This window comes from Sinocyclocheilus anshuiensis, unplaced genomic scaffold (assembly GCF_001515605.1).
Source record: "Sinocyclocheilus anshuiensis isolate Anshui unplaced genomic scaffold, SAMN03320099.WGS_v1.1 scaffold284, whole genome shotgun sequence".
Taxonomy (NCBI): Eukaryota; Metazoa; Chordata; class Actinopteri; order Cypriniformes; family Cyprinidae; genus Sinocyclocheilus; species Sinocyclocheilus anshuiensis.
In genome coordinates, this window is record NW_015554266.1 from 2,439,414 (window position 1) to 2,461,891 (window position 22,478).

At 39.7% G+C, this 22,478-nt stretch overlaps 1 protein-coding gene across 1 annotated transcript in view; it reads left to right on the forward strand.

Moving 5' to 3' along the window:
- The first annotated feature begins 2,085 nt into the window (after positions 1-2,085).
- LOC107671326 (G protein-activated inward rectifier potassium channel 1-like) overlaps positions 2,086-22,478 on the forward strand; it is a 48,645-nt gene continuing 28,252 nt past the window's right edge. Inside the window, exons 1-3 of the mRNA XM_016464220.1 lie at positions 2,086-2,478; positions 3,500-4,168; positions 5,909-6,125. Coding sequence (XP_016319706.1) covers positions 3,506-4,168; positions 5,909-6,125 — 880 coding nt within the window. The 5' untranslated portion in view covers positions 2,086-2,478; positions 3,500-3,505. The remainder of the gene's footprint in view (positions 2,479-3,499; positions 4,169-5,908; positions 6,126-22,478) is intronic.

Below are 22,478 nucleotides of genomic sequence, written 5' to 3' on the forward strand. Positions count from 1 at the left end.
AAACAGCTTTAGAGTGTAAATATGCTGTTACTGCCTTGATAAATCAGGATGATGTATGCACAATATTATTTATGCCTTCACAAGACAAACTTGCAAATGACTCACTTCTAGAATACATTACTTCAGCTGGCTGTCTCACTTAGGTATGATCCAAATAGCTTTTCTGTTTAGAGAAAGCGTTGAGAATTTTCAATGTGCATCTACATCCTCCCAAGGCCTCAGTAAATCAGACTGTCAACCCAAATCAAATTAGGCAGATAGACTACAGCGATATGCCAGGCAGGTGGCTGGTCATCACTCTTCTTTGATGGGTAAATTACATTTGACAACCAAACAAGCTATAAATAGATACACACATATAGAGCAAGGTGTTTGATCTTGACAAATGAAAGATTACAAGATTACAAAGAGCAATTTGACAACAGACAGTAAATCATGCATTTTCTGTTTGACTCAAAGGTTTTGGACCTTACAGTGTTTGCTTTGTTGTGTAACCAGAAACCATAATTTGCTGTGCTGTGCGCAATGAGGGGAAGCCAGCTACAACATGCATTGATGAATTATGCACAAAGATCAGGAACATGCATTTAAGAAAGGGTCTATTTTGAATTAGTCAAGTCAAGTCAAGTCAAGTCACCTTTATTTATATAGCGCTTTTAACAATACAGATTGTGTCAAAGCAACTGTACAGCATTAATTAGGAAAATAGTGTGTCAATAATGCAAAGTGACAATAGTAAACACTCATTTTTCAGTTAAAGGCAGTTCATCATTGAATTCAGTGATTTCATCATCCAGCTCAGTTCAGTTTAAATAGTATCTGTGCAATCAAGTAAATGATATCGCTGAAAATGAAGTGTCCCCAACGAAGCAAGCCAGAGGCGACAGTGGCAAGGAACCAAAACTCCATCAGTGACAGAATGGAGAAAAAACCTTGGGAGAAACCAGGCTCAGTCGGGGGGCCAGTTCTCCTCTGGCCAGACAAAACCAGCAGTTCAATTCCAGGCTGCAGCAAAGTCACATTGTGCAGAGGACTCAACTGGCTCCTGTGGTCTTGGCCGTCTGAGACAAGGTCTTTACTGGGAATCTGTATCTGGGGCTCATCTAGTTGTCCTGGTCTCCGCTGACATTCAGGGCTGTAGAGGTCCTCTCTAGGTGCTGATCCACCATCTGGTCTGCCTCCCGAACAATGTTACGTAGGTTATTCCAGAGTTTGGGCGCTAAATAGGAGGAGGATCTGCCGCGCACAGTTATATATTAGGTATTAGGCTGATATTCTAGGTATTATCAAATTGCCAGAGTTTTGAGAACTCAGCGGACGTGGAGGACTATAATGTAACACAAGCTTGTTCAAATACTGAGGTGCTAAACCATTCAGGGCTTTATAAGTAATAAGCAAGATTTTAAAATCTAGGTCGTAATTTAGATATATTTTTGAGATGGAAAAATGCAGTTTTACAAATGCTAGAAACGTGGCTTTCTAAGGAAAGATTGTTGACTAAGTTAGTAATTATTGTTTATTGCATTCTTTACAACACTATACATCCCATATGTGGACTGTATCCTATTGTACTGCATGCAGTGTTGTGTATTGCATTGTATTTTCTATATTACTAATACATGCGGTACATTGATTTTTTTTTTGTGATATCATGAATAGCTGAAGTCAAATTTCTGGTGAGTATAACTTCCTTAGCCACCAGACGTGAATTGTGATTGTGAAGTTCTGCCCTCCCTTGATGAATGATACACACCTCAGTATCCTGCGAGGAGCTTCAGACACGGCGAGAGAAACGCTCAGCGCTCAGGAGAACTGAAGAGACAAAGCTGCCTCGCACACTCACTCTGAGGGTCCGAAGGACACGAACTGGATTAAATGGATGGATTTTTTATTTAATTCTCTTGAAACGAGCTCGATAACGCTGGAACGAGCGAGCTTTGGGTTTAGGAAGGAAACATACTGTAAATCTGACTGTCTGAGGCGCGTCCGGAGAAATCGATAACCATCATTTTGTCTTTAACACACAGGCTCCGAGCAACGTAATCTAGTTAAATTGCATATGTTCTGCTGCTGAGCAGACAGAGGTGGAGAAAAACCTCCCAGGTGTTGAGAAAGCATCTAGATTAGTTTTTGTACCCATCAGTTGTTGCGCAAATCGCTGGACGGAAGGATTCGCTCAGCTGTGTTCATCTGTGATGAGACTGACGAAAATCATCCACAACTTTGAGCTCGGGTTTGCGAAACTCAAATTAACTGATGAGTGAGGACAGACCGTGTGTTTCAGCACCCGAGCTGAAGGACAGCGCCTGTGGAGAGTTTCCTGCATCTCTGCTTTCAGCCCCAACGAGGAAACGTATATCGTTACACCGTTTCAGAAAACAAATGAACGATTGTTTTCCTTTAAACTACGCTTTATTCTGAAATGAAAGAACGCAGGTAATGAGAACAGAGGAAAAATCCCCGTATGGTGAAATATAGGTAAGACTATTGTCTTCTCTTCTTATTCTTTATATTTTCATTAGACCGGGGCTATCAATTTTTGCTGACTATTTCTCAGGGTACTGTAGGTTGAGTTTTGAAAGTCAATATGTGTTGACTACAAAAAAAAAAAAAAAAAAAAAAAACCTATTGAACATTTTCACGGTTACTGCCCAAGATACAGTACATTAATAACAGCTATAACCATAGAATCTGCTGTCCATTAACACTTTAACTTTCACTTTGTCTTTGGTACAAAAGCTATCTTCCACAAAATCGTAATGGTGTTACAGCAAAATGTACACAATGAATAATTACTGAGCAAAGGAAAATAATAAAACAGCAAATGAGGAAAAAGCCAACAAAATTTAAAATGGTAACACTTTATTTTACATTGTCCTCCTTGCTCATACTTACTATAGTAACAAATGTAAATTATGCATAATTAAAAGCAATTAATCTCAAACCTGACCCAAAATCTTTAGTAAGTACAGTTTGTTTGGTAATCTTACACACTGCTTATTTGAGTAATTACACTATATCAGGGATATCTTAAAATGAAGTGTAACCTATAAAGCAACTGTGTTGGCAAAATTCTAATTATTCATCTAATATTACTATAAAACACGTGAAAACTGACATCAGCCTTTCAGTTAAAATCTACATTGTAATGTTGACTTTTGTTGAAATGTAGCCAGTGTGTTTTGTGTTAACTTGTTTAACCACCAGCAATTACACAAATGTAATGATTTAGGATTTTTTTTTTTATTTTTTTTTAAAAAGCAAGAGAAAACATTTTTTATTTGAGAAAACTTTTTATTTGAGTTCTGAGTCAAAAGTTGCTACATTAATTACTGAGATAAAGCTTACGTGACAACGTATTCATATGACAACCAGCACTGGTCTTTTTTATGCTTTTGTTTTTACTTATAAAATCTTCATTCAGTGAAAAGGTCATGACAGGTCTAATACACTGCTAAAATATCAGACAGTCAAGTTAGCTTCACTTCTGTCTCTGCAGGATAAAATGTCTGCTCTTCGTAAGAAATTTGGAAGCAACTATCAGGTAGTGACCACCACATCTTCCAGCCATCAGAAAGACAAGAGGAGGAAACGGCAGCGATTTGTCGACAAGAATGGACGATGTAACATCCAGCATGGAAACCTGGGTGGGGAGACCAGCAGATATCTCTCAGACTTATTCACAACTTTAGTAGACCTCAAATGGCGATGGAATCTCTTCATCTTCATCCTCACATACACAGTAGCCTGGTTATTCATGGCTTTGATGTGGTGGGTCATCGCATACATCAGAGGTGACCTGTACCGAACCCACGATGAGAAGTACACACCATGCGTGGCCAACGTCTATAACTTTCCCTCTGCTTTCCTGTTCTTCATTGAGACAGAGGCCACTATAGGATATGGCCACAGATACATCACTGATAAATGTCCAGAAGGAATCATTCTCTTCCTGTTTCAGTCCATCTTGGGCTCCATAGTGGATGCCTTTTTAATAGGCTGTATGTTTATCAAGATGTCTCAACCCAAGAAGAGGGCAGAGACTCTGATGTTTAGTGAAAACGCAGCCATCTCCATGCGCGACGGCAAACTCACGCTGATGTTCAGGGTGGGAAATCTACGCAACAGCCACATGGTTTCAGCCCAGATCCGGTGTAAATTGCTCAAGGTAAGGGTCTGCCTTTTGTCCACTTATAGAGTTTATGGGTTACACTTTATTTTTACAGTGTCCTTCTTACAGTGTAATTATAATTTAAGTACTGAGTAATATTAATTAACTACATGTACTTACTGTATGGTTAGGATGAGGGTTTGGTTTACACATGTAAAAATCTTTTGTTTTCTATACATGTTTACGTTAGTATTATTGAAAAATTATTAAAGGGATAGTTCACCCCAAAATGAAAATTATGTCATCATTTAATTACCCTTATGATGTTCTAAACCTGTCAAGCCAATTTATTTATATAACACTTTATACAATACAGAATGTTTCAAAGCAACTTCACAGTAATAAGCAAGAAAATAATAGTATTAATGTTGTAAAGTTCTTCAGTTACAAAATGTTTACAATTCAGCTATAAAGCATCTCTAAAAAAGACAATAGTGCTATTATTCAGCTTAATTTAGGTCCTGTAACTTGAAACCTGTGTGACTATCTTCCGTGAAACATAACAAAAGATATTTTGAAGAATGCTGGTAATCAAACAGTTTTGGCACCCGTAGTCTTCCATTGTTTTTTTGTTTTGTTTTTTTGCCTAAACTATGGAAGTCAATAGGAACCAAAACTGTTTGGTTACTAACATTCTTCAAAATACCTTCTATTATGTTCCATAGAGGGAAAACAGTCATACAGGTTTGCAACGACATGAGTGTGAGCAAATTATGACATATTTTTAATTTTGGGGGGCATATATTTTAAAACATCCATACCTACCATTGCTTTCTACAGCTGCTTAACTTTGTTAATATTATTACTGTTGAATATTTAAATAAAATATGTGTAACATGGGCACTGTAATGGAAAGTGTTATCCTGCCCTCTGTTTATTGACAGACTCAGCTAGTGCTTGGTTGTGAATCATGACATTCTGTCATTTCATTCAAAATAGTTAAAATAAAAGAGAGCGAGAAATAACCTTATTTCTGTCATGACAACTCTCAGAGGGATTGGCATGGTAATGTACATGACAATGTTAATGTATTTGGTCTTGGCGGAATAGATCTGCTACGCTGCTGCTGCTGCTGCGGCAGAGCAAGTACAGAGAATTGCTACTGCCAATAATCTACAAAATGCTGCTGTGAGCATGTAAGAAATACTGCTGCTGCACATATAACATATATGAATAACCCCCATATAGCATACATGAATCACCCCGTAGCAGATCTATACAGGTGGAGCTGGGGAAGGTGGAGGGTTTCTGAAGTGCGCTGCCAACTGCTAAAGCAAACAAAAGCCAGGTATTTGAATACTGAGCAGCAAGCTCATTGGCTACCGACACAGGAGAAAACCAATCAGCTGCCATGTGACAATGATGTCACCAGGTCAGATTGAGGTAGACCTATCGGACTGCGCCATCTAGAGTTTCATGCCAGAACTCTGTATTTCATTTAAATGTTAAAGATGTCAATTATAACAGCATAAGAAACTGTTCAAACGTTAATCAGAAAACAGATTCTCAAGCCCAATGGCTGCCTTAATTCTGTGTAGGCCTATATTTACTTAAATATAGGCCTACACAGAATCAAGACAGCCATTGCTAGATTTCTTTATTGCATACTTTGAGCTTTAATTTGATGTCCTACCTGTCTGTCCTTTGATGCCTGACTGTCTATCCTCACAGCTCAATTCACCGTACAGTGTCTAAAGCAATTTTTACGCCCCATCTCCGCTCTTTTCGCTTCTGCAGTCCCGACAGACACCCGAGGGCGAGTTCCTCCCTCTGGATCAGCTGGAGCTGGATGTGGGCTTTAGCACTGGAGCGGACCAACTCTTTCTTGTGTCACCACTTACAATCTGTCATGTGATTGACACCAAGAGCCCCTTCTATGAGCTCTCACAGGGATCCATGCAGACTGAACAGTTCGAAATAGTTGTGATTTTGGAGGGCATTGTTGAAACGACCGGTAAGTTATCCTATCTGCTATTTTTAATCATACATTGTCTTAAGCCTGGGTTGCCGTGATAAGTACATTTTGATGCTAAGTCTGTCCTTTGAAAGTTAAAAGAATAGTTTTAGTTTAAGAATTTTCTGAAAATGTACTGACCCTCAAGTCATCCAAGATGTAGATGAGTTTGTTTCTTCATCAGAACAGATTTGGAGAAATGTAGCATTACATCACTTGCTCATCAGTGGATCCTCTGCAGTGAATGGGTGCCGTGCCGTCAGAATGAGAGTCCAAACAGCTGATAAAAACATCATAATAATCCACAAGTAATCCACACCACTTCAGCCCATCAATTAAAATTGTGTGAACCGGACAGCCGCATGTTTGTAATAACCAAATATGTATTTAACTTCAACAGTTTTTAACTTCAAATTTAAATTGAAAAGTCATCTTGCCTGAATCCGGAGAGAAATATGCACAGAGCAAGCAGTTTACAAGAAACAGTGCAAAAACATTCTAAACAAATAACCAGTAGATTTTAATGTGAGAAGACAACAGGGGGATGGACTTCACTGGAGGAAGCATTATTCTGAATTAAGGGCTGATATTTTGGCCAGAAGAGACAGTTTAAAGTTAAAACGCTCACACTTTTGGGGATTCTCACTATTAACTCACTATTAACTATGATTTTGCCTCAGTAAACTCTTAATAATTTTCTGCTTATTAATAGTTAGTAAGGTAGTTGTTAATTTTAAGTATTGGTAGGATTAAGGGATCTAAAATATGATAATGCAGAATAAAATCAGAATCAGAATCAGAATCAGAATGAGCTTTATTGCCAGGTATGTTTACACATACGAGGAATTTGTTTTCGTTACAGAAGCTTCCACAGTGTAACAGAATGACAGTGACAGAACAAAAAAACACAGATAATAAAAAATAGAACAAGTAAATAAGGAATAAAAATATATAAATTCGGAGGCAGCCATCAGCGTCGGCGCCATCTTATCAACCATTATAAAACATTAATATGTGATTTATAAGTACTAATAAACAGACAGTATACTAGATTTTATTAGCTGTTTGGACTCTCATTCTGACGGCAACCAGAGGATCCATTGGTGAGCAAGTGCTACATTTCTCAAAATCTGTTCTGATGAAGAAACAAAGTCATCTACATCTTGGATGGCCTGAGGGTGAGTAATTGTCAACAAATTTTCATTTTTGGGTGAACTATTCCTTTAAGAAAACACTCTCTTAGCTGTGTCTTTGTCTTTAGGCCCAGCGGCATGAGTCAAGCGGAACTTTGCACAGCCCCTCCGCAGGTGTCCAAACACACGGTCCAGCAATTCGTCTCTGGTGAAACTGATTGCAGGGATATAACTAAAGACAGGACAAACTAACAAAAACATAAAAACAACTGCGGAGCACGCCACGGAGGCAGCCATCAGCGTCGGCGCCATCTTATCAACCATTATAAAACATTAATATGTGATTTATAAGTACTAATAAACAGACAGTATACTAGATTTTATTAGCTGTTTGGACTCTCATTCTGACGGCAACCAGAGGATCCATTGGTGAGCAAGTGCTACATTTCTCAAAATCTGTTCTGATGAAGAAACAAAGTCATCTACATCTTGGATGGACTGAGGGTGAGTACATTTTGAGCACGTTTAGATTTTTGGGTGATTTATTCCTTTAAAAAAAACAGTGTATGCACTAGAAAAGGGGACATTGTACTGTTTCTTCATTTAGAAAGATACCACATCTTGTTAAGGTGAGTTACTAAACTAGAAGGCATGGGGTATCTCACTGGCCTTGAAGTGCACATAATTGATTGTGTTATATTGATCAGCAATGAAGTATAATTGTAAACATGCTGTTTGGGGAGGTTACAGTGTCAGTGTGTATCCCTAAAAAAGATAAACATATTACACAGTGGGCATAAACACATAACAAAAATCTGCATCTTACTGTACAAAGATAGTAAAGGCAGTTAAAAGGGCCTTTAACCCAATTTCTGGTTCAACAGACAGTCCCGTCCCAAACTCAAAAGTTCCATCATTACCAACAGTTTACCAATTTGATGTTTCCAGAAGCCATAACATTTGTCATAACAGCATTGCAAGGTTGCATGGATGGAACTACAACTCTCCCTCTGTTTTAGAAGCATAGTTTCTGGTAGACAAGTACAGTACACATAGATTAATAAAAAAAAAAAAAAAGCAATATAGTGAAAGTAGTAGTTATTTGTAATTAGAAATAGATGTGAAGAGGAAATTCCATAATTGAACCTTACTGCTCAAAAGCAAGTCTGGACTTGTAAATATTATTCAACCTACTATCATAGAAGTCTAATCCGCAACATCTCAGACATCACTTTCTTTCCAGCATTTCTGCTGGACACTCATGTGGCATGATTACAATACAACGTTAATAACTGATGAACAGTGGAAGTACCGAATCCCAAGACTCCAGTTTTCTGGTGGCTGTAAAACTGTTTCTATGGCAACCCACTTTGAATCCCCCCCTCCCCGCTCCTTTGTGTTTCCATGCAGCCTTTGAATGTATGATTATTACGAAGCCCTGAAAAGTGTGTGCAAAGCACTTTTCTACAGTCTGAACAGAATAACCTAAAAAGAAATAAGTTATTTCAAAATGGACAAATATTGAGTATTAATAACTCTGCCCACTTGGCAGATTAACAGATGTGTTAGCTCCTCCTTGTGTCATTTCCAAATGTAAGTTTTTAAATATTTTTTGTTTATTTTTGTGAGTAAATATTGTGCAATAAAATGTCCACTTAATTTCGGCGCACAGTATACAGTATGTGTATCTCAAAATAGTGATATATATTAGTCTGTAGCACAAATATACATCAGCCAAGCTAATATCTGCTCTCTAGGCATTAGCATTGAATGCTGAAAATATATATTTCAGACAGCCACTATTAACATTGGTGTGATCCATGGGATCCTTTTTTTTTTTTAAGGATAGGTCTATTTTGAGAGCTCCTAGTTCACTCAGCAAATATTCCTGAATAGGTCTGACACAACAATAAAAAACTTCAGAGGTAGATTTTTTGTGCCTGTCATGGTGATTTGTGAGATTTTGTCAGTGAATGCAGTATCTCTCCAGTAGTCTGAAGCTTTAAAATAAAACTACACAAACTATTTTAAATGTCATGAAAAATGATCTGTCCAGACCTTGAAGGCTGTCACTGATAAAGCCTATACTAAAGACTTCCCAGTGAAATTAAGCTTTTTTAAAATATAAGTTGTGTAAAGTTCAGGGAATTTACAAGAACACCTTTCTGTGACTGTCATTTTTGAAGTTGAGCTGCCTACAGTTGTATTGCTAGCTAAATTGTCACTGCAGGTTACTAGTTAAGGCTTAGTGTAAACACATTTGATGTTATTCCTCATTTTATTTTTGTCCAGCTGGGGTCCACTTAAAGTTAGTCAAGACTTTTTCATTCATCCTTTAATAACTGCTTTAGTGCAAATGTTCAATTCAAACTGTTGACAGGCTGAAATTATCAAGTATTTTATTAAAAATAATCTGCAATAAACCGCAACTCATTCTCATTATGGAAATGCAGGTGCTACACACAGTCAGAAACAGTACAAGGTTTGTTAAACTTGACCACATTGTACTCTTTTCTATTCACCTTGATATTTTGGTGGTATTTGATTTCCTATCCCATTGAAGAAAAACTCTAATTCTATTAGTTTCAAAGTTTGTTATTTATACACCAACATCTCTCTTAATATGTTCATAACAGATCAGCTCAGTTGAAATACTGTTGACTGTTACACAGCTAATTAGATTCAGAACATGTAAACAAACACTCGGAAACAGAGACAGAGACAGAGAGAAAGAGAGAGAGAGAGAGCGACAGAGAGAGACAGAGAGAGAGAGAGAGAGAGAGAGAGAGCGACAGAGAGAGAGAGAGAGAGAGAGAGAGCGCGAGAGAGAGAGAGAGAGAGAGAGAGAGCGACAGAGAGAGACAGAGAGAGAGAGGGCCAAATTCACATGCATAAAACCTAATTGACGTGCACAAAAAAAGAAAATAAATAATAAAATAGAATAAAATAAAATAAATAAAAATGAATGAATGAATAAAAAAATCACATGCACGAAAAAAATATGTATATTTGCTAAATCAATTCACATGCACAAAATAAAAAAGTGCATATTCATTAAAAAGTACATATTCATATTCTCTTGTGTGTGTAAACACACTTGGCAATAAAGCTCTTTCTGATCTGATTCTGATAAAATAAGTTTCACACAGCAAAATGATTAACAGATGTACAACTGTGCACCAAAAGGTTTGAATGTTTAAAATGTATGAGTTTATTAGTGAATCTGAATTTGCATACCTTCATCTGTGTGTGAACTGCCTTGAATGTGTGTGTATGTAATTTTATATTCCAGAGGTTCATAGTGTTTTAATAGTCTCATCCTCAGCTGCAATGTCCACTCATGGTCTTTCTGATGCACAATTTATACAAAAGCTACCCGAAATCACAAGTGCAGGTTAATAAGCACTTCTGAGAAGAATGACTCATCGTAACTGATCAACATCAACGTATATTATAGCTTTACAAAATTTTTAATATACAGAATCAAGCAGCAATTAAAATTAAGGAATTTTCTGAATAGATTTTTAATTATTTATTTTTGTAAAGATGTTTTACCTTTGTTTTGAATTTTGCACTTCATTTACTGCTGCACCTTATCATTGTTTTGATAGTATTTCAATTTTTTTTAGATTTGGAATTTATTGAAATGTAGCAAATTGCTGTCTCATTCAGTTTTGGATTAGTGGACCAGTTTTGAAAAGCGTATGTAAAATGTGCAAACTGGCCTGTAGGTACATCGAGTTTTGCCAGTGATTGTAAGAAAAGTATTCATGTACTTTAGTAGTCATTAAACATTTTTTTTTATGCCAGACAATGATACATGATGCACATTTTAGTCCAAAAATACTGCTGTTGTACTCACTGTTTTATTTTATTTTTTTTTAAGCGACCTAAGTATTGATAAATTGGTCCTAGCGATTAGAAAAACAAAAAAAAAAACTAATATATCTAGCTGTAAAGAATACAGACATTTTTATGAATTAATAATGTTTTACTAAATTAAGAGTCAGTTCAGATGGCTGTGTTAATTGTTTTGAGAGCACTGACCTTCGTGTAAAGATAATTAAGAAGAAAAGTAATCTGGTACGAAAGTTATAAATACAGTGAAAACGAGTCTGACGTTCTTCAGCTTATTGGTTCTGTGACAGGCTCTGGGTTCTATTGAAAACAAACATCTTTTATCCATGTGTTTCTTTTCTTGGATTATAATATTGTGTCCTTCTCAGCACAATCATGCATGAATGTGTCTGCATCCATGGCTGTTTGTTTGTATTTTCCATTAAACATATCCCAGCATTTTGTGTCCCTGTCCAACATTATCATTTAATGTGGAGGATTTCCCGCTTATTTTCTCTGTGAAGGATATTGATGTTTTTGTGGAAGGATGCAGCCCGCAGCAAAATCCCTTCCCTTCATAAAGAATAATCAAAATCCTCCTAAATGCAGAGTGTAAATTTAGCCCTGCACTGAGATCAGTCTGATAAAGACCTTCATAAATACAAACTGTAAGCTTTGAGCTTTGCTCAGCTGTTCTGCAACCAGTGATTAGGAGTTATATAAATGATGAAACCAATAGGCGCAATGTACCACATTGTGCTAGCAAAACCATAGCCTGAGCTATGGATATGCTGAAATGAGCTAGTGACCCTTGAGTGCATACACTGTAAAACCTAATCAGCTAGGATAAATCATTTAATTTGAGGAAACCGATTTCCTCAATCCATTTAAGTTTAGAAACCAGTTGAAATTAGTAGGGGAGAGTGGGGTAAGATGAGCCTTTTTTTTTTTTTTTTTACTTATGTAGTCTTCAAGATAAGGGAAAATTAGGCAGAAGTACAATGAAAGTATCTAATTTCAGGATGTTTATTATTATTTTAAACGATCAAAATTTATCTATGACAAAGGGTTCTAAAAACATGGCTTCTAATAAAAAAGTGTTCCTGTGTCTCAATTTGCCCCAGGTTAGGGTAAGTTGATCCAAGTCAGTGGGTAAGATGCACCCATCTGGGTGAAAACTGATCATCTGACTGAATCTGATTCATTTCCATGTAAATCATTTACCTCTTTTAAAAACGAATTTAATAATCAAATTTCATTTTACAAACAGTCACATTTCTTGTCTTAACGCTAACTTAAACAACATAAAACCAACCAAATGAAGTTTAAATTTCATGCATTCGTGCACTATTCTCCACATATTTGCGCGATCTGAACCCTAAACACGTTTTGTCAAAAAAGCCGGTTTTGTTCACTTTCAAGGCATCACGAGTGAGATGGTCCTCACTGCAGAACACAAGATCCAGGGGGCGAGGTTGGATCCAGATCCAACTCCTCCCACCTTACATATACCTAAACCTACCCGTCTCCAGCCCCTGATCCCTAAACCCACCCATCTCCACCCCTAAACCTACCATCTCCACCCCCTAGATATGGATCCAACCACGCCCCCTGGATCTTTGTTCTGCAGTGAGGGGCTACTGTCGCGAGTTCACGTTTTACTGCAGAAGCCGACAAGCGCCCTTGTTGTTTTTAAATAGAAGCCGATAAGTCCATTTTAGCGAATCGGCGCGCTGTATCCAGGTCAATATTAAAAAAGAAAGAAAGAAAGAAAGAAAGGAAAGATGGATGATGGATGGATGAATAAATACTTAATTTGAATGATCTTTCAGTAATATTTAAGTGAAACTTGTTTAATTTGGTACGGCTTACTGTCACTGGATATTGGATTTACAGTATTTCATATTACAGACTGACTACATACTATTTCAATCATTTTTTTTTTCTAACACATTTAGCTTCAACTCCAATTGTTGTTTTAGACAGTCTGTGGTGTCCCAGACCCTAAAACAGCTGGCCATGCTGAAGAATTAACAGGCCCTAACTGACATAACAATGGAGACACCTGAGCAGAGCAGTGTGTTGTGTTGTGTTGTGTTGTGTGTTTTGTGTGTGTGTGTCATTTCTTAAATGAAAATGGCTGGGTTATTGTGTCTTTAGGGATTTGCCATGGCTGGGCTGAATGGTGATAAATTATTTGAGGGTCTGGAGTGGTGCATAACCCCATGTGAACCCTGTTTGGTGAGGAAAAATATTTTTCAAGGATCTGTCATACACAGAAAGAGAGAAAGAGAAATAATTGGCTTAGCAGTGCAGCTGATGTTGTTCTGTTGTATAAATGATTTGTTCTGTACAGAGTTCAGGGACAGGCTCATGGGGTTTTACAGTCATAAATGTTGCAATTAGCCCACCTGCATTGAACACATCTGAACAATCAGTAATTCGCCAAAAAGCAACAACCTTTTATGATCTCTATCCGGCAAAAAAATTACAATAATGAACACACTTACAAACATACACAATTTACAGACAATACAGTAGCAAGGCGGAAACCATTCCTCACATTAAAAAGCACAAAAGTTCGTTTCACATTTGTAGTACCGGGATGATCGTCAAGAATTAAAAAAAATGTCTTATGGACAGCTGAATCAAAAAAGTTTTTTTTTTTTTTTTGGTAGAAATTAAGACGCCCTGCTCTGCCTGCACTGCCATGGCTCCCCGATCTGCCTGCTCCGCCATGGCCCCCCGATCTGCCTGCACCACCATGGCCCCCCGCTCTGCCTGCACCGCCATGGCCCCCCGCTCTGCCTGCTCCGCCATGGCTCCCTGCTTTGCCTGTTCCGCTTCATGGGCCTGGCCCTCCGTCCCTCCCCCAGTTCCGCCTGCACTCCACCACCCTCCTGGACTTGTTGGGTTTTGGTTGTGTTTGTTTGGGCATCTGGAGCCGCCCTTAGAGGGGGGGGATATGTAATGTGGTGTTTTGGGTGTGTTTCTTGTTCATGTTTTCATGTCTTTTATTTTGGAGTTTAATCATGGTCCCTGTTTGTGTCATGCTTCCCTTGCCCTCATGTATTCATGCCATTGGTTCCTCTGTTCATTGTGTCATGTTCTGATTGGTTGTCTTAGTCATGTGTCTTGTTTCCCATTGGTTTGTTCATGTCATGTGACCCTCCTTGTTTGCTATAAGTAGCCATCATGTTCCCATTGTGTCTTGTCGTGTATTGAAGTTGTAACCCGCTGTCAGTGAGTCTAGTCTGTTCTAGTCAAGTCTGTTCATGCCTCGTCAAGTCTGTGTATCTAGTCTTCGTCTGTTTGGATTATGTTTGGATGTTTGGATCACCTGTAAATAAACTGCACTTGGGTGCTTCACTACACTCGCCTTCAGTGGACTGATTCGTTACACTCACCTGATAGCTTGGATTTGTTATAGTAATTGCACGTAACCCATGATGTTTTCATGGTCTCTGAAAAAAAATTAAAAAAAATAAATAAATAAATTCTTAGCAAAAAACAAAACAAACAAAAACTCTTACAACCTCTTATATCTAATCTGTGTTAGATATAAAAGTCTAAGATCAGGCTTATAACAAACTGATATTAATTTCTCTGGCATTCTTGGTCATGGATTACTTGATGACTATCACATGAATGTCTATATTGCCCCCTGGTCAAAACTGTAGCTTGTATGTTTGGGTCTTCAGTACTATTGATTGATTGTGTTTGAACATATGGGTTCATGAACATTTTGCTGGTTGGAGTGGCTCCTTGTGAGGTGATCCTCTGGGAAAGACACTTGCTATTTCTGTCCCATTGTTATGCTATGCCTGTCAGAGCCCTGGAAAAGCCTTCGTAAAAAACGAAAAGGAATGCTCTTTTCACTCCTTTTCTCCGACCTCACTTGATCTACAACCTCATTTATTCTGTCTCGCTCTACCTATCCCAGTGACACCCCACATACACATCTCTTCTCTCTTCTTCAGCTTTACTTAAATGGAAAAGAAAACCACTCCAATAAAAAAAGTGTTTGGTTTGAAGGTGCTGGAATCAATAGACTGATTGAAGGAGTAACAAATAATTCTTTAGATGTTCCTTCCTAATGTTAATAATGTTCAGTTTATATACAGTAGTTTCTGTCCTGCTGTGCTAAAAAAGGACATGGGAGTGAATTTATATCATGATGGTGTCATAACAAAAATGGGAAAACATCCTGCAGCTCTGCTGAAGTATGGGTCTGTATATTATCAAAGGAAGTTTTTGATGAGACACATTAGGCAGAGTCGCATTTTGCTCATCTCTTGAGAGCAACACAGTAGATTACGTAAAGTCAGATCTAGATTTGTCATTGCAGATGAATCTACAGAGCAAACACTACTGAAGCCAGTGTATATTGCCATTCACAACCTATTTTACTTCAGTAATCTGTTGTACAGTATTTCCGAGTGAAACAGGCTTAACAATGAGAAAGAAATGTAGGATGGGAGTTAATTTTATTCAATTAAGAATGAATTAGAGTTTGAAAAGTATAAATAGTCTAAATGTCATCTAAAAAAAATACAGAGATGACAGGATGGATTTTTATTTTACATGTCAGGCACCTTTTTCCTCTCCTTTCATACAACTGTAATGACAACAATATTGTATGTTACAGTTGTTATTGTTAGTCTTTTTTTTTTTTTCCAATAAATGACCAATAATATTTCAGGCACCATCAGCTCAAGCCCAGCAGCAAGTCCTATTATTGAAATGTACTGATGTTTCTTAGACTTTCACTTGTTATGCTTTCAAATTTTATTCCACATGAATGTATTTTCTTAAAAAATCCTTTTTAGTAACATTTTCTATGAAGCCCATATTTATAAAACATTATAATGGTATTAATAAGACATTATAATGAATTAATAATGCATTATAAAAAACCTTATAAATATGCTGTATCATCTCATAAATAATCATAAGAACAGTTGTAATGTTTTATAATACTTATTTGTGGTTATAGCTATTAAGAGTAACACACAATGTACATGTTGTATCCACTTAAGCTACAAAGAATTATATTTCCCATATTTCCCATATCCAATATGGCACTGGTACCTATGTAACCTGTATCTACTAGAACCGAATCAGAACGCAGATGTCGGTGCCTCATTTCGGTGCCACGCCTGAGCGATCTATCGAAATATTTGTCCTCTGGTTCTCCGAAACGGACATAAGAAGCATCATCACCGGCACCGCACGTGAAAATAAAGTTCCCGACTGAGAAAATGCACGGGAACGCAAGTCGGAAAGTTCTAATAATACAAATCCAACAAATCTTTGTAGTAACACGAGTGTCCATGTTGTTTTCACATTCCGACTTAAAAGCACAACTCGGGAAATGAGAGCATCCGAGCGCGTGAATGCAGTTATTACACTTGCTCTGATGGCAGCAGGTAGCCTTCCGTTAACTAAGCTAAACATGCTTAAATTAAAATGCCTAAAGCTAAACTTCCCTTGTATTCACATTTCTAAACTTGTTGTCCAACAAAAGAGAACATTATAACGTTTTTACTCCACAACACCAGTCAAACGCTTCCTTCTGTGATCTGATGTGGCTTCTTGTCACAGAATGAGGCAGAAAATATGTTCCATAGGCTACTGTAAAAAGAATACATTAGATTAGCAATGGATTATAAATATGCTAAATTATTATGAAAATACCAGAGTTGGCTTGAATAACACAGATAAACTATATTGTCGCAGTCGAGTGTTTATTGTCTTTGTTTTATCATTCAAAACGTTTATATATTCTGTTTACTCAGTTACAGCTATAATAGCAATGCCTTTGTCCATATTAGGGATTTCCTGCAGGGTCATGAGTTCCGCTACTTCTATGATTGGATATGTGGATTTTCTGTGCGAGGGCACCCTCTGGCGTCCAGTATGAATGAAACAGACATCGTGTGTTTATAGTGCTAATGGCCAATCCATCATTTTTTAGAAAAAAACCCAAACGATACCCAACCCTAGTTATAATGTATTATAAGTCTAATAACTTGCCATTGTTTAAGATCTGCAAGATAACTTAGTACATCTGTTTAGTTTCTACTGTAAAATGGCAAATACAAAGTCTTCATGAAAACATCCAAAAGGCTTTATAATGTGGTCTTATTATTTATAAGTGGTCTTTGTCTGCATTACCTAAAGTAACTTCACTTTACTTAAAGCAGACAAAGACCACTTAATAATAATAATAATAATAATAATAATAATAATAATAATAATAATTTTCTCAAACAGGTATAAAATCAGATATCAGATCAGATGAATGTGTTCACATTTGATTTGAACTATATTTATTGTAATATCAGTATGGTTATTTTGATGGTACCTTTTAGACAACTGTTGATAAGTAACTTTGCAACTACATGTCAACTAGCAGTCATTGGAGTATTAGTAGTATGTCTGCTAAATATTAATATATTAAATATAAATATAAACACTTTATTTTGATGGTTCCCCAACTGACTATAAGCAACTTTGCAAGTACGTCAACTTATTTTACCAACCCTAACCTTAACCTAAGTCTACTAATACTCTAAATGAGAGTTAATTGTCATGTAGTTGCAAAGTTGCTTATAGTCAATAGACTAAGGGGACCATCAAAAAAAAAAAAAAAAAACCCGCACATTGCCTTTTTTTTTTTTTTTTCATTTGAAAGTATTACAACTGATCTTAAACTAGCGAACAGCAAAATTAACATTAACCTCAGATGAAACACTCAACCACTCCTAAGCTCTCCCAAGATGTAGTAAGATACTGTGCAGATCTTAAATAAACTATGTCATGATATGAGATAATCCATTATAAATTAAGTGGATTTAATGTGGTATTAATCGTGTGTTATAAATTATCATACTCTTAAAAGTTATAACCACAAATGTGTAAGTATTACAATATATTATAATTGTTGTTATGATTATTTATGAGATTATACAAAATATAATAAGGTTTTTTATAATGCATTATGCATTCATTATAATGCCTTAAGAACACCCTTATAATGTATTGTAAATACTGGCTTCATAGAAAGTGTTACCACCTTTTTTTTCTTAAAATGTATTTTGATGTACAATTTTCAGCTTTTTTATTATTTTTTTTATTTTCATATTCATTTGGTCTTAAAATATTTGGAATATACACCTGCATTTATATGGACACTGCCTTATATTTTGTGTGTAATTGATGGAATGTCCTGATAACATACTCGGTTCCCAGAGATATGGGAACGAGTACTGCGTCTGCTAAAGAAGCTATGGGAAAAAGCCTTTTTTCTCCTGAACTGAAACCTTTTTCAATCACTCAGTGAAACTGCACGACCATTGGTTCGTGCAGTGTATAAAAAAAAGCGAACCAACGAACCTATGGTGACAAAGGCCGCCAGAGCCTGCCAGAATGGGCGGGGTCATCTGGCTATATAAGCGGGCGTTCGCCACAGGATTCTCAGGTTACTTCGACTGAAGCAACGATTGAGTCGTGCGGCTACATAGCACGGCTAGCAACGCAGTACTCGTTCCCGTATCTCAGGGAACCGAGGTTACGTTAGTAACCGAGTACATTCCTACCGATACTTCACTCGTACTGCGTCTACTAAAGATGCTATGGGAACACAGTACATTCACGCCGCGCTAAGGTAGAGGAACGACTATATAAGTATTATAACTTCCATAAGCAAGCAATGCCCATAGGGAAGTTAACAATAACCCAAGTCTAAAACAGGCTGAACTCCCTGAGGTCACACCCGGCCTGGTTAATCGTTCCAGAGTACTCATGCAACTTCAGCTCCCCAGGGGTCGAGAGCTGACAAGTAAACTAATACCAGAAAGCTTGAGCGTGATACGGTCAAGGGCTCTTTGTCAGACTTGTTTGCGTAAAGCAGCGCGTGTCTCTTCAAGCAGAAAGGACCCTGGCCTGCAAGGCCGGGACTTCCAGGTTATAAAACCTAGCAAATATGGACGCCGAGGCCCAGCCAGCCGCCTCACAAATGTCCGCAATGGACACACTGCTAGACCATGCCCAAGACGAGGCGATGCCTCTGGTGGAATGGGCTTGTACTCCGATGGGACATTGTAGGCCCAAGGAAGATTACGCTAGTGTGATTGCGTCTACTATCCAGCTAGAGAGTCTTTGCTTCGTGACCGGATGCCCTTTGGTGCGGTTACCGAAGATAACAAAGAGTTGTTCCGACCGTCTGAAGGGGGCGGAAGGCTCAATGTAAATTCTTAGAGCTCTGACGGGGCAGAGCAGGGATAACTCTCTGTCCACTTCAGAGGGAGGAAGCGCAGAGAGCGCAATGACCTGTGCTCTCAATGGAGTGGAGAGCACCTTGGGTACGTAACCATGCCTTGGTTTCAGGATGACCTTAGAGTCATTAGGCCCAAATTCCAGGCAGGCAGGGCTAATGGAAAGCGTCTGAAGTTCTCCTTATTCGCTTTACCAATGCTAGTGCCAGAAGCAGAGCAGTCTTCAGTTACAGTGACCGAAGGTTGGTAGACTGTAGCTACTCAAAAGGGGGGCCCTTCATGGCCCTCAGCACAGTGGGCAGATCCTATGAAGGGACAGTGAGGGGATGAGGCAGATTCAGCCTCCTGGCGCCCCTCAAGAAGTGGACAACCGCGCTGTTCCTTCCCACCGATTGGCCCACAATAGGGGCATGAGAGGCCGCTATAGCCACTACATAAACCTTGAGAGTGGATGGGGAGCGTCCCTTATCCAGCAGCTCTTGCAGTAATGACAACACCACTGATAGAATGGAGGTAGAAGGGTCTTCACCGCAGTTTAGGAACCAAGTGGAGAAAATAGACCACTTAAGAGCATAGAGGCATCTCGTAGACGGGGCTCTAGCCTCCAAAATCGTGTTTAAAACTCGCTCTGGGAGGCTTGAAGGCTCCCGTTGAGCAGCCAGAGGTGTAGGGCCCACAAATCGGGTCGAGGGTGCCATATTTTCCCGTCTGCTTGATAGAGGAGATCTTTTCTCAACGGAATGGGCCAAGGGGCCGCTACCAACAGCTGAGTCAGCTCTGATAGCCACAGTTGGTTCTTCCAGAGAGTGGCCACCAGGAGAACCTTGTGTCTCTGTTCCCTGATTCGCCTGATTACCTGTGGGATAAGGGCGATTGGGGGAAATGCATAAAGAAGGAGGTTGGGCCAATCGTGGCGTCCCTGGTCTTTGAATAATAAATTGGGCAGTGAGAGTTGTCTTCTGAGGCGAAGAGGTCTACCTCGGCCTCGCAGAAGATCTCCCAGATTCTCTGAACCGTCTGTGGATGGAGCGTCCACTCCTCTGAGGGAACATTGCTCCTTGATAACATGTCCGCTCCTTGATTCAGTTTGCCCGGTGTATGCACCGCTCTCAGCGAGCGCAGGTTGAGTTGAGCCCATTCCAGAAGGTGCTCTACCAGAATGAACAGGCGCTTCGAGGAGACAAAATCGTGTTTAAAACTCGCTCTGGGAGGCTTGAAGGTTTTCGTGTAGGACCCACAAATCGGGCCGAAGGTGCCATATTGTCCCGTCTGCTTGAGAGAGGAGATCTCGTCTCAGCGGAATGGGCCAAGGGGCCGCTACCAACAGCTGAGTCAGCTCTGATAGCCACAGTTGGTTCTTCCAGAGAGGGGCCACCAGGAGAACCTTGTGTCTCTGTTCCCTGATTCGCCTGATTACCTGTGGGATAAGGGCGATTGGGGGAAATGCATAAAGAAGGAGGTTGGGCCAATCGTGGCGTCCCTGGTCTTTGAATAATAAATTGGGCAGTGAGAGTTGTCTTCTGAGGCGAAGAGGTCTACCTCGGCCTCGCAGAAGATCTCCCAGATTCTCTGAACCGTCTGTGGATGGAGCGTCCACTCCTCTGAGGGAACATTGCTCCTTGATAACATGTCCGCTCCTTGATTCAGTTTGCCCGGTGTATGCACCGCTCTCAGCGAGCGCAGGTTGAGTTGAGCCCATTCCAGAAGGTGCTCTACCAGAATGAAGAGGCGCTTCGAGGAGAGGCCTCCTTGGTGATTTATGTAGGACACCACCGACATGTTGTCTGATCGGATTAGCACATGCTGTCCCTTTAGGACTGGCAGGAAGAACTGAAAGGCTCGACACACTGGTAGCGATCGGATTAGCACATGGTGTCCCTTTAGGACTGGGAGGAAGAACTGACAGGCTTGACACACTGCTAGCATTTCCAAGCAGTTGATCTGAAAGCCTTTTTCCGCTTTCGACCAATGGCCAAAAGTCGGTATGCCCTCGCACAGCGCCCCCCAACCTGTGTTGGAGGCATCTGTCGTGACAACTTTTCTCCTGCAAACCATTCCCATGGCCACGCCCTGTTCCATCCAGCGAGAGTTCTTCCAAGGGGCCAGGGCTGTTATACAGGCCTGGTTTACCCTGATATGTAGGCGTCCGTGACACCACGCATGGGATGGAACCCGCAGACCCAGCTGTAGCGCTGGCGATGCTGCGGCCATGAGGCCCAGCATCCTCTGATACGTTTTGAGAGAGCGAGTGGTACGAGTCGAAAACTGTTCCCAGGAACAATATTCGCTGGCTGGGGAACAACGTGCTCTTGGCGAAATTGGCTCTAGGCGGCTACATGTCCGCTCCTTGATTCAATTTGCCCGGTATATGCGCCGCTATCAGCGAGCACAGGTTGAGTTGAGCCCATTCCAGGAGGCGCTCTACCAGAATGAAGAGACGCTTCGAAGAGAGGCCTCCTTGGCGATTTATGTAGGACACCACAGACATGTTGTCTGACCGGATTAGCACATGGTGCCCTTTTAGGACTGGCAGGAAGAACTGACAGGCTCGACACACTGCTAGCATTTCCAGGCAGTTGATGTGGAAGCCTTTCTCCTCCTTTGACCAGTGGCCGAAAGTCGGTATGCCCTCGCACAGCGCCCCCCAACCTGCGTTGGAGGCATCTGTCGTGACAACTGTCCTTCTGCAAACCATTCCCATGGTCACGCCCTGTTCCATCCAGCGAGAGCTCTTCCAGGGTTCTAGGGCTGTTATACAGGGCGCATGCGAAGCAGACGCAACTGTAGCGCTGGCGATGCTGCAGCCATGAGGCCTAGCATCTTCTGAAACGTTTTGAGAGGGCGAGTGGCACCGATCTCGAAGGAGGCCGCCAGTCTCCGTATGGCCAGAGCCCGTTCCGGCGTGACTAAGTCGAAAATTGTTCCCAGGAACGATATTCGTTGGCTGGTGAACAACGTGCTCTTGGTGAAATTGACCCTGAGTCCCAGGCACTCTAGGTGGCTGAGGAGGAGGGTCATGTGTGATATTAATTCTGCTTCCGACTGGGCCAGCACGAGCCAGTCGTCGAGGTAGTTGAGAATGCGAATCTGTCTCTGAGGGGACA